The sequence below is a fragment of the Oratosquilla oratoria genome, chromosome 9, assembly GCF_046742065.1.
Source record: "Oratosquilla oratoria isolate Oo_2021 chromosome 9, ASM4674206v1, whole genome shotgun sequence".
Classification (NCBI taxonomy): domain Eukaryota; kingdom Metazoa; phylum Arthropoda; class Malacostraca; order Stomatopoda; family Squillidae; genus Oratosquilla; species Oratosquilla oratoria.
The window spans coordinates 78,941,569-78,955,479 of NC_134785.1; the positions used below are offsets into that span (position 1 = coordinate 78,941,569).

At 41.0% G+C, this 13,911-nt stretch overlaps 1 protein-coding gene across 2 annotated transcripts in view; it reads right to left on the bottom strand.

The window, feature by feature from the left end:
- Positions 1-454: 454 nt before the first annotated feature.
- The window catches only part of LOC143028637 (integrin alpha-IIb-like), a 641,228-nt gene continuing 627,771 nt past the window's right edge, over positions 455-13,911 (bottom strand). For both annotated transcript variants that reach the window (XM_076191051.1, XM_076191050.1), the window contains exon 26: positions 455-2,219. In XM_076191051.1, the coding sequence (XP_076047166.1) occupies positions 2,052-2,219 (168 nt within the window). In that variant the 3' untranslated portion in view covers positions 455-2,051. The remainder of the gene's footprint in view (positions 2,220-13,911) is intronic.

The window sequence follows — 13,911 nt, forward strand, 5'->3', positions numbered from 1 at the left end:
ACTATTTGATGAATGGTGATCATGTCAAGTGCCTCAGACTATTTAACATAAAATTTAGAAATTATGAAAATGAAGAAAAAAACTACTTAGAAAAATACAGAATTGAGAAGAAAAGAGGCAGAGAATAATGATATATAAACAACATATAGAACTCAGAGAGAAAGGCAGAAGAAAGCTTATTATAACCACTCAGCAACAATGATATAATTCACATACAGAATGTATATGGGAGCTAAATTCTTACAATATTACAATAATAATAAATGGCCTTTTTTAAAGGCCATTTATATATATATATATATATATATATATATATGTATATATATATATATACATGTATGTATAACAAATTATGATTTTTTTTCTTAATTAAATTTGTCAGATCAATAAGCTTAAAATATAAAACCAGGAGAAATAATAAGTGAATAACAAAGAAATTACATAGAATAAATATAACAAAAGGGAAAATTAGAATAAATATAACACAAGGGAAAATAAAACAAAACAAGACAGAAGATTGGGTATGCAGTATAGGAATAATTGCAAAAAACACTTAGTCATTTACTGTAACACATTCATATGTTCTTAGAAATACTTGTAATGAAGCTTTCATTTCTATACAGTGTGTAAACAATCCAAAATAATATATCTAATAATTAGTTTTCCATGGTAGTAACAAATCACCATAATTAACTTTTTTATTGGCACACTGTATTACATTGTAGAAATAATTGTTTACGAAGGTTTTGTGACACTGAAGAAGCATAGTATGAATATAGAGTATTTTGTGTATGAGCACACTGTAAAAATACTGAATGTGTCACATATATTACTCTTGATTTTTTAAGTGCCCAATGATAGCATTGTAGAACCTAAATGTACATAAGTAAGTACCAATGATGCACCAATATGAAATCTTCTTCAGAGATATTTCAGTTCAAATTGATAGCCCATAAATATACTGTTTATTCACACATCTTGTCTGTTGTCAGAGATATTCAGGGAGTCAAGACTACTCACAAAAGACAATGAAATACTCTACATTGCTGAAGGAATTGTCTGTTTTGCTACAGGATGACAGTATTAACCGAGATGGCTTGGGTTGATACACAAACCATGATGTCATCAGAACCAATACCAAGAGATGGCACTGTATGCTGTGTTTTAGAATGCAAATTAGTAGACAACAAATATTTAAAAAAAAAAATCCCTCACAAATTACTTTTGAGATAAAAAATAGAAAAAAATAAAAAATAAAAAAATAAAAATAAAATAAATAAATAAACATGATTCTCATGAAAATAGATAACATTATGAAAGTTGTACCTGGGCATGGTGGTTACCCTTTAATCAATAAAATGCTACAGTTTACTATAAATACACTGCCATATACTATTAATCTAATGCAGCATTTCTCAACCTTTTTACTTTTGCATAACCTTTAGAATAAATTGCATGTCTCAAGGAACCCCTGTGAAAAAAAAAAAAAAAAAGTTCTACTTTTATTTTCATCATAAATCAGATAGGATGATGTCTATATTATATTACAGTGAGACCTCTCATTAACGGACGCTAATTAGCTGTGTTTGCGGTGTTTTTGCTGTGTTTTCGGTGTTTTTGGGTGGCATAGTGATTGCACTCACTAAACAACAGCACCAAAAACACCGAAAATACAGCGAAAACACCGCAAACACAGCAAATTAACGTCCGTTAATGAGAGGTCTCACTGTATTACAATAACCAAGAATATGTCGTGCATGTTTAATTACATCAAATAAAAAATTAAAAGTGCATTAGCTTATCTCACTTGTTCTCGCAGAACCCTTAGGGACCTTTTGCAGAACCTTAGGGTTCTGGGGAACCCTGGTTGAGAAACACTGATCTAATGGCATATCTTAGGGGGGCCTAGGAACAATCTTGTCTACAGATTTAGGAATAATCCCTTGACTTTTTGACTAGCCAGTGTACAGTAAATAAAGCTTGTTTCCTGCTCTTTTCTCCTCACAAAGTGACATCAGTAAATTTCTCCTGAAGAACCACAGTGGATACATTTACTTCCAGTCAGAATGCACATCATCTCCTTCCTCCTCTTCTGGTGTAAGTGACTGTCTGGTACAAGGAGGATCATCTTTTGCACTATGGTATGCAATATCCTCAGCATCACTGACGCCTTCACTGGCATACCCTTGTGGAGGACGATTTCTCTTGAAAAAGTTGAGCTGAGAAAAATAATGATCAAGTATTATGTTACTTCAAGTTTTCCATGTGCACCTAAATTTTTATACACTCAACCCCCGATTAAGTGGACCTTGAGTTTGCAGACTTTCGATTTAGTAGTAACAGTGAAATTCCGGACGAAGTCCATGAAATGAAAATTTGTCCGACAGGTGTCCGGTAGTAACAGTCAAATACTGGACAAAGTCCGTAAAATGAAAATTGTCCAATAGGTGTCCGGTAGTAACAGTCAAAGAGTACTGGACAAAGTCCGTAAAATGAATTTTTGTCCGATAGGTGTCCGGTAGTAATGGTCAAATAGTACTGGACAAAATCCGTAAAATGAAAATTTGTCCACTAGAGTCGTTTTGAATGTGGCACTGCAGTACAACTGTTGACCAGTAGATCCAGTAGATCTTATACATATGTACTGTAGCTCTTTATTACATATCTAATATGTATGTCAAATTTGATGCAGCCCGAAGGGATTTCTCCCCGTCTTCTCATTTTATGCATGGGGGGATGGAGAGGGGGGGTCGCCGATTTAATGAAGTAGCCTTGCTGTGGATGTGCTGTGTCTTGTGACACTGCTTCTGACCCAGGGCAGTGGACAGGGTGCAGGGATGACCCGTCATCCAGGAGGTGCTAAGATAAGAGGGAGGGTGGAGGGGTGTGGAGTGTATTCAGGGATGGAATGGGTGGGAATGATTTTATGCCTTTTCCTTTTTGCCTACCTCCCTTGTAAGGGGGAAAAGCCTTGGTATATGTATGTATGTGCACGCCGAAACCTAATGGGCAATTTTCTACGTAACGGACTTATTTCCAGTATCCAGTACAGTATTGGTAACGGTCAGACTCGATTTTCAAATAAAGGACTTTTGCAAATAACGAACATGGGTCTGCATGCATTTGTCTGTTAAATTGAGGGTTAAGTGTATAGGTTTATGTGACTGAGGTGTGCAATTCACTTACCTTAATGCTGTTCTTCCCTCTTCTTTTCGTTGTTGTAGGACACACTAACGTCACTTTTAACTACTGTCTCACTAATGATATCTGTCGAATCCTATCACTTAGGCTTAACTATTATTTATATTTCCTCCACTGCACTTCTTTTACTCACTCCTTTTCTCTTCTCTCGTTTGTTTGACATTGTCATGTCCCCTTGACTAATGCCCCATCCTCACATTCTACAGGTGACCTTTGCCCCCATCCCAAGGGTGCCAAATGCACAACCATACTAACCCTATTCACACCTGTTCACTCCTCTTGATCTCAAGATCAACCTATTTTTTGTCTTCCCATCTACTTTGAAGTCCTTCAACCATCCTGGAAGATGTCTGTTACACTGCAGTCGCTGAAGCAATGCTTCCCCATCCACTACCGCATCACAACACTCTTCATCATTTTCTATGCCATCCACTACCCAATGAAGGTCCAGGATATGTTGTGGCACTCCCTCGATGGAAATGTTCTGTGAATTTACCTCCATTACAACACCTCTCGTCCACTGCGAGATAAACTTACTATCCTTTGGTTTCACCCATACCACCTCCCCCACTTATACTGAAGCAGTTCCTTCTTCAACATTGGCCAGTAGCAATCTGAATGCAGCTCTCTATGGAACTGAGTCTTCATCTTGGCCCAACCTAGGGGACACATTAAACCAGAAAACTGCCTCCACAGGCAATATTAGTGCTCTTTCTATAAAGAAGTTGTGCTACTATCCCATTCCGCTCAGCTGGTAAACTGCCCTAAAGAAATATCTCATGCTCCACTTATCCAGCATTTCTTTCAGTATTTGTGATTGAAATGTGGTGCCATTTTCCATCAGGACTTCATCAACTGGATCCCATTCCAGAAATATTTCATTCATCACTCATGCAATTTCCTGTCCTGTCTCCATCTTCAGCTCCCACCAAATGGCAAATCATCCTGGGCCACAATTGACCATCATCAGTTACATGCCCCATCAACAGTGAGTTATGTCAACAACTAACATCCTCCAGTTCTTTTCTAAGCTGATTTTACCCACTGCATGTGTGAGGCAGGATCTATTGATTGACAACAGATACATGTTCTCACAGATTGCTGGACTTCTTCCTTCTTTATATTCGGGTCACCTTTCCTGGCCAGGAACAACAACCTGTTAATGCCTAGGTGATGTACCCCATGTAACTCCTCTGCACCTGGGGATCCTACTGCACACACTCAATTTAGCCAACTAGCCTCAATCCCCAACCTGATCATGGGTGGTGACTTCAACGCCAAGTCGTCTGCCTGGTATGTCGACAACCCTGACACAGACAGAGGGCTTGATATACAGACTCAGTTTGACACATTGACTATCATGAACAACACACATAATCATACACATATCCCACACCAAGCCCTCTACACTCCCTCCTCTCCTGATATCACCTTCTGCTCCCCCTGCCTAACTCCTACAACATCATGGAGAGTGGTTGGAACCCTTGGTTCTGACCACCTTCCAATCATCATCACCACCAAAATAAGATGCACCCCAGTTGGCCACAGACACACATACACCAATTACAAGAGAGCTAACTGGGAAGATTTTACTTAAGAGACAGAACAACATTTTGAAACACTTAACAGTACACCAATCACAAACATAAACAATGCTGTGCACACTTTTAATACAATCATACAAAACGCAGACAAGAGATACATCCCTAGAGGCAACAGAAAATCACACAACCCCAACTTCACACCAGAAATCCAAGACCTCATCAGACAACGTGACACACTCAAACACGATACCCCCACACCTATCCCTCAAAACATAGCAGACCAAATACAAACACTAAACACTGTGATTGCTAATAAAATACACAAACAAAAAACACAAAATTGGCAAAACTTTATCAATACACTTGATCACAAAACAAACACCAGCAAATTGTACAAAACACTCAACAGCATTACACTATCCAACAGTAACACTACACGCTCTCACGCAGCAATAATCACAACAACAGATAATCTATCCTCAAACAGACAGCAAGCAAACGCACTCATACGTCATTTTGCACAGACAAGCCATCTCACTTCTCACCCCGACGACCGACGCACCATTTGACGTAAGAAAGACTTCCCCATAGACTCAGACTATACACGCTTCATAGACAGTCAGACAAAACTCATAATACATAATCTCAAGCACTCATCTGCCTGTGGCCCTGATAACATAAGCAACATCCACCTAAAACACATTGGACCACAAGGTATACACGCACTCACAAACATTGCAAACTACAGCTATTCACACAACACTATACCTGACATCTGGAAGCATGATAAAATAATCACCATTGCAAAACCGAACAAAGACCCAACAATCCCAACATCGCACTGCCCAATCACACTTCTCTGCACCCCCTCTAAAGTCATTGAACGCCTAATACTTAAACTTGTCACACCACATATTCCCCTTGCTGACTCACAACACGGTTTTAGGCCACTACACTCCACAAACACTCTTCTGATAAACCTCACACAAAGAATTTTAGATGGCATCAATTCAGATAGGCCCCACCACAGAACACTTATCATAACATTAGACATTAGTAAAGCTTTTGATGCTATCCCCCGCCACAACCTAACAAATAAAATATATAACACAGACATGCACAATAACACCAAAAGATGGCTGGCCAATTATCTGGCAGGTAGGAATGCTTACGTGTCATATAATGGCCAATCATCGCACATCAGAAACATTAAGAATGGAGTACCACAGGGCTCAGTTCTATCCCCCACACTATTTAATCTATACATGCATGACTTACCCACACCAGACAACTCAGAAATACAAATCTCTTCCTATGCAGACAACATAACAATCACATGCACACATCATAACACAGACAAAGCTGCAGAAATAATCCAGCCATACCTTGATACACTCAACACATGGTTCATCACAAACAGACTCAAAATAGCTCCAACCAAATCTACAGCAACACTTCTCACCAACTGGACAATAGAACACAAATACATACCTCATCTCTACATCAACAACACTAATACCACACACAAACACACCGAAAATTCTTGGTGTAACATACAATACATCCATGTCTTTCAAACAACATAGCACAAACATAAAAAACAAATGCACACCTAGACTTAACACACTTAAGTCAATCACTGGAACGACATTTGGACAAAACAAATGAATTTTGCGAGTCCTGCATGGGCTCCTAATCTCAGTGAGACACACCACAACACCCTTCAAATCATACAAAACAAAGCCCTAGAAACAATTACAGGCTGCACAAATACAACACCACCAGACCATTTACACCATGAACAAAAGTCCTCAAAGTCAAGGACCACCACAAACACATCACACCCGCTACACTACATAGCAGAACACCCACACACACCAAGAAACATTAAAACAACACCCAAAGACCTTTATTACGCACAAATACTCTCTTCTCTTCCTCCACAACCACCAAATACCAGCCTCCGGAAACATATTCATAATCACATCACTCACCGCTCCATTAACATACTGAAAGACAACACACTGCTGCATGCCAGACCCCCTGATATCCACCCTTCTGAATCCTCTCTCCCACAAAAGGACAGAGTCCACTTGGCCAGACTGCGGTGCAGCCACCACCCAGCACTTCTAAGCTACCAGAAGAGGCTGGATGACCGCACTGTGAACAGCTGCCCAGGATGTAACACTTCACCCCACACCATACAACACGTAATGGAAGACTGCATTATAAACAATCATGCACGTAAACAACACAACATACACTCTATAAAGGATTTGTGGGAAAACCCAGTTTCAGCTGTAGCATTCCTTGGGGAGACGGGACTGCTCAGACAGACAGTCCAGGGAACGACAACAACAACAACAACTGCACACACTTCAACCTTTTCCTCTTCCTATTCTTCCAGCACTCCGAGCTAACATTTCTTTACTTTGGTTAACACATCCACTATGTTCTCTCCTAACAGCACTTGGATTATGCTCACCTTCATGCTGAACCTGTCTATCAACGGCTTCAAGATTCCAAGGCACAGTTTCATCATGACCTCTGCTGCCCCATTGATGCATACTCTCTTCTCAGCAGTTAGCATCAACTTGATCCATTCTGCCACAGTGATTGAGTCTCTCCTAAATTTGATCACTCACAGTTCCCATTTCAGTGCCAAATTGAACCCTTTTATGACTGCATCCAACTCAGATATGTTAATGTGATGGCAGTCATCCTTTTTTTTGCTGTCACACCCCATTCTCAACTCCCACACTTCCTATTTCCAGGACCACTCTGGTTGCTATGCTGTTAGCATCGCACCATATTACACCTCTGTCCAGTTGTGGTGCATGCCATTGTCCTTTCACTGGATTGTCATATCTCACTTGTTTTGCAAAATCACCTTTCATTGTGAGCATGCACTCATCAACCTTGTCTCCCCAACCCTTCAATCCTGACTGCCTCTTAATACAGTAGAGGCCCGATTTAACGAATCTCAATTTAGCGGAAGCTCAAATTAGCGAACTGCAAATAGCAATAACGAAAATGCTCAACTTAGCGGAAATGGTCCGCTAAGTTGACCATTTTCCGCTAGCTGGCCAGACGCGCGTCTACGGGAATAGCTCAATTTAGCAGGAACGGTAAGCTAAGTTGAGCATTTTCCGTCAACTGGCCACATGCGTGTCTCAAGAGTCCAATGTTACTAGATTGTGGTGGTGGAGTCAAGGAAAATTTTATAATTTAGTACTTTGGAGGTATATAAATATATATATATATATATATATATATATATATATATATATACATATATATATACGTACTATAATATATATACAATAATATATAATTCAGTATATGTATAAAGTATAATTGTAGCAGAAATATATTCAAGTAGAAATAGACGGTATAATAGGAAAACAAAATAATGAAACAGTAAGTTGATGGGAAAATTCAAAATCAGTACGCGAGAGTAATCACCATGAAAAACACTTTTATAACAACGAACTACGTTTTCTGCAACAACACAGCAATAATGCTCACTATCCAAAAACCAACTGCCCAGTCCTATTAATCGCTAGAATTATGTACATCGAACCAAACACGAAGCTATGACTAATATTCCGCGAAATTAATGCGTTATTTTTTTTATTTACCAACGAAAACATTGTCTAGGTCTCGCACGTCACTACCATAGACAATTACACAACACTACATGACACACTAGCTGAGTTAAAAATGACTTAAGAATAATACAGGGGGAGTACAGAGGACTTACTTCAGCCGACAATCTGCCCTGAGGCAACACACCTCTACATGGCACAAACTTCTCCTCAACTGACTCTCTGACATGCCCAAGGCACCCTGGTTCCTTCTACAAAAATCCTCTGATTGGCCCATAGGAATTGCGTCTATGGAGATTGAACCTGATTGGTCAAATTAACTAAAACGTTCTGCGCCGCTCTAGGCTGTGTATGCAAAACGAAGAACAAACACTTCATTGTATAGGTTTCCTTCCCACGCGTCCTCAGTACTCATTCTGTAATCGGACACCTACGTAATCGCGAGTGGCGCCGTTATCCAAAGTAATAAACCTATTCTAACCTTACATATATGGGAATATATGTGACAACACACACACACACACGTTGCAACAAATTACTGCACGTTGCTGTTCATTTGCAATTCACGATTGTGCTGTCTATGGTAACCGCTGTCTATAATTCACTTACAATAATATATATACTGTATGTGTGTGTGTGTACACTAGGGAATTTTTAGGTACGTATCATTTTTATAATCCGCTCTGGCAACACTGTTACACCAACGCTCACTCGCTCAATTTAATGGAAAATTCAATTTAGCGGACTGGACCTTGGCTGATTTAGTTCGTTAAATCGGGCTTCTACTGTATAACTGCATGCTACATGGAACCAACTCATGATTGGGTAGTGGCCAACCAATTTGCCACATAGTAAGAAGAGCTCTTGTCTCTCATCATGTCTGTCACATCTCGGATGTCGTTGCCTCTCCAGAACATCAGGTTTCTGCTTCAGTCCTGCTCTAGTTGCAGTCCTAACACCATCCCTCCTTCCAGCAGTTCCGGTTTCTTCAAGACCAATCCAAACCAAGCTAAGTGTTCTACTATATCTGATACTAGTACAACAGTAACATCCACTATTACATTATCCATTGCTTCATTCTTCTTCAGCACTGTCTTCAAGATCTTTGTCATTATCCTTACAGCTGAGCACAGCCCAAATCCCAGTCTGTTCAAGCTATAGGTTTTACCCTTGTATTTTACTAATTGATATTTCCATAACTTCTTTACCCTGCAAATTTGCAGGTAATTGTGGATGCTCCACTCATTTGTCACCATTTGCACAGAGTCTCATTACATATGTCTACAAAATCACTGCCAGTGTGACATCTTACAAACTGGTTCAGATCTCAGAAGTCCAACACTGTTTGTACTTTGTTTTTGGTCGACTGCACCACTGCCATTTGCTGCAAGATTCTGCCCTCCACCAGTTCCTTCCAGGGTCTCAAAGCTCCCTCATCAATCCACCACTGTACTTCGTTATCAAAGTCATCCCTTATTCCCCTTCTGAGAGTCTGTTCATAGCAACCAACCTTGTTCCTCAATATAGGCAAGCCTTTTTTGAGGTACCACTCTAGCTCCCACTTCTGGCCACCAAATTTCATGAAAAATCTTTGTCCTCAATAATACAGGGCACAACCTTCTCAGCCCCATTGGCCAGACTATGAGTATATGTATGCAGCTGCCTCTCATCAAGGTTGCGTTTTGTGATACTACCCTCCTCGGCCCTCATCATCATCCCTATGTCTTTCACCAGCACCAATGGTGCCTCTCCCTCTATTTCATACTCAAATCATGTATAGCTATAAACATCACTTGTCTGGTGACAAACATGACTTCTTCGAGCTGTTTAACTGCATCCATTCCCAGCACCACTTCAATTCCCTCTATGATTGCTCTGATAACAAGCACTCTTGGTCATATTGGAATGCCCTCCACCATCATTTCAACTTCCTGATTGCCCTTGCACTTTATCTCCCTTCCATCAACCATCATCATGATCATTTTTTTCTGTCTGAATCCTTTAACTAAATTGGCCATTACAATAATTGTTGAACAGAATATATTAGCACTCTTGCATGTTTTCCTCATAGACATCCATGATCAGCATAATGCTTGGATGCACTGTCTCTACATTTACTGGGTGGCAGCTAGCACAGCAGCTGCACCTTGTCCTTGTCCATTTTCCTGGTCACAGTGTTGAATGATGTACCCTGGTTCCCCACATTGATAACAGAAATGATAAAGAAAATACTAACTACACTAATAAGACCAAAACTTGAGTACGCAGCATCACTTTGGACACCCAGTACCAAAAGGAATATTAAGAAACTAGAAAGATTACAAAGAGCGACAACCAAACTAGCACCGACTCTCGCCGAACTAACATATGAGCAAAGACTATCCAAATTGAACCTACCAACTCTGGAACAAAGAAGAGAAAGAGGAGATTTGCTGACTATCTACAAAATAATGAAAGGAATGGAAGTTTTAGACAGGAACGAACTGTTAGTGTGGGACAACGGTAAAATGAGAGGACACGAAAAAAAAATGAAAAAAGATAGTTATAGAAAAAACTTGAAAAGGAACAGTTTCCCACACAGAGCGATAAATACATGGAACAAATGAGACAACAAAACAGTATGTGCAAACACTATACAAGATTTTAAGATAAAAATTGATGCGGAGAGATACAAAGACGGGTCACCACAAGCATAGCTCCCCTCCCGTATATTACAACTAGGTAAAAAGGTAAATACCATCTCTCCACAGTCCCTCACCATATGCCTTGGCTTCCCACACTGATAACATTTCATCATCATAGATGGTTCCCTCCATCTGCTATAGTCCCTTCTGAACTCTTGAGGTTTTCCTTTTCTTTCAGCTGATGGACTCCATCCCTATGGTTCACTAACCCTCATCTCAGGCGAGTCATTGTATCGGCATCTCACTCCTTGGTCTAGTGAAAGATCTATTGCTTGCTCAGCCACTCTCACTACTAAATGTTTATCCTTGCCTTTATTCATGAGAATTCTTATGCAGGCTACCAAAGCATCTATACTCACAGGCTTGAAATCTTGTGTTTGCTGTAGCCACCTGTGAGTACTTAGTCAAGGACACTAGAATAATCGCAAGTAATTAGGATGCACATAAACTTAAGCTTTTAGAAGCAATGTTTATAAGAGAATATAAGCCTATTATAAACATCTAGTGTAACATGATTTCAAGCATTAGCTTGTATAACAATGTTCTCTCCCACATGGCGAACATCCCCACCCCTGTCCCTCCAACCCTTCTGTTTCCACCACACCCTTTGACTATGTGAAGTCGGGTCATGAGCACCCTCTCCCTCCTCCTCCCAACCACTCCCTCCATCCTCCCCTCCAACCAACCGACCTCGCAACCCCCTTGATGTGTGGCACCAAGTGCTCTTCTGCACATAGTCCTCATCACTGCGGTTCTGGCCGTCATTCTCTCTCTGAGGTAGGATACTTCCCTTTTGAAGGTGAGGCCCTTGTTGAGCCATATGCCCAGGTACTGGAGTTGTGTGACCCAGTCCAGCATGAATTCCTAGGTAACAAGGGGTTCCTTTCCCTGACCAAGACCGAATGTCATGGCTTTGGACTTCCAAGGGGATATTTTGAGCCTGATCCTGACGCATTCCTCTGCGACAGCGTTGAGGCAGTGCTGTGCCCTGTTGTGGCATTGTTGCTTCCCAGCAATGATGAGAGCCAGATCATCAGCGTAGGAAATGATTTTGCACCCAAGGGGGAGGGGGAACTCCAGTACATTGATTGACCTGTGTCCTGTTCTGTCGGAAGGTGCTGCGGAACATGAGCATGCACACCCTGTGGTTAGCCTCTCTTATTTGTTCGTTGTAGTACCAGTAGTTCTTGTGCCTCCAGGTGGGCTGTCCCTGCAGTGGAATTGTATCGCTCGCGGCAGCGTGGAGGGCGGTTGAGAGGTCCGCCTTCAAGCTGTTGGGTTGTACTCAGTTGCCCAGGATGTCAGGGCATTGGAGAAGAGAGGCCAGTTGGCCTTGGATGTGTTCCACCGCAGAATGTGTGGCACCACCGGAGGTGGAGCCACATCTCGTATGTATGTGCATACGGCAAAGTGGTCACTAGTGACAACGGGGTGTATCTCCCATCTTGTGTGGGAGGAGAGAGTGGCAGTCACAAGGGTTAGGTCAAGCCTGCCTCCCCGTACATGGGTCGGGGAGCTGACGTTCAGCAAGGCAATGTGGGGGGAGGAGGGTCAGTGTAAGGTGTAGGTGATTCCCTGCAGCATTGGGGCCCTGTGTGGATGACAGAGATGGGTGGTGAGCGTTAAAATCCCCTCCGAGGATGAGGAGTCTGTTCCTAGCAAGGGCGCTCACTTCTGCAAGGTCCAGGACCGCGTGACGGCCCTGTACAAGTTGTAGATGGTGAAGGTCTCATGGCCTCGTTGTACGAGAACCCCCAACGCCCATACCGACGCTGTTAAGACATGTCACACCCCACTACCCCCTCCCCTTCCATTGCCTATGCAGGTTAGGCTCTGATATATAAGCCGAAGGCCCACAGTATCTTCTGTTATTTCTTTAAATTATCTTAATTTTTTAAGTATTGTCCCCCAATGGTCTATGTATCTGTACTGGTTTACGATTTGATTTACTGAGGTCCATTTTCTTTATTGGTCAATTTTTGTTATTATTTATACCCATGTTCTTTCTTTCTGTATGTCGGTAATCTATATGCTACAGATTTTCTTGATGTCTCCTTGCAGACGAAACAATGAGAATTAAATTAATTACTTTGGTAATCTGGTTTATGCCAACCCCCCAAATGGCTGAGTCCTAGTTAGAAAGCTTGAAAATATGTAGCAGCACGCTACCACTGCTAGTGTCCCCGAAGCGTACACGTCATACTGTTTGTAAAATTATTATTCTGCATCAATTTATTATACATGCCTTTTAAATTATACAGTATGTTGCAAAAAATTATATATAGTACGAGGATCACTGTTGTATTGTTCAATATATTTATATCTATATTTATTTGCATACTTTGTTCATAGCTATAATTATTTACAATGTAATATGTATGTCATGGCGGACGGGCCAATAAAAATTAATTCCTAAACTAGTCACGCAGTTTGAGCTACTCCTGCCAACGATTAGGGAAGATTACTATATTCCTGATGAATCGATCCAGCCTCATGAAATACCCATAAGAAGAATAACAACCTCCTCAATGCTGTCAATTTCAACACCACCTGTTTACAAGAGAATCTGCTCCCTCAATATTCATATATATGCATACATATACCAAAGGATTTTTCCCCCTACACAGGGGGTAGCCAAAAAGAAAAAGGCATAGAAACCACTCCCACCCATTCCATTTCCTATACATTACACTCCCCTCCCTCTTATCTTGGCACCTCCTGGATGATGGGTCATCCCTGCATCCTGTCCACTGCCCTAGGTCAGAAACAATGTCGCAAGACACAGCACATTCACAACAAGGCCACTTCATAAATTTGGCGACCCCTCCTCTCCATCCCCCCATGCAGAAAAGTAGAAGATGGGGAGACATATAT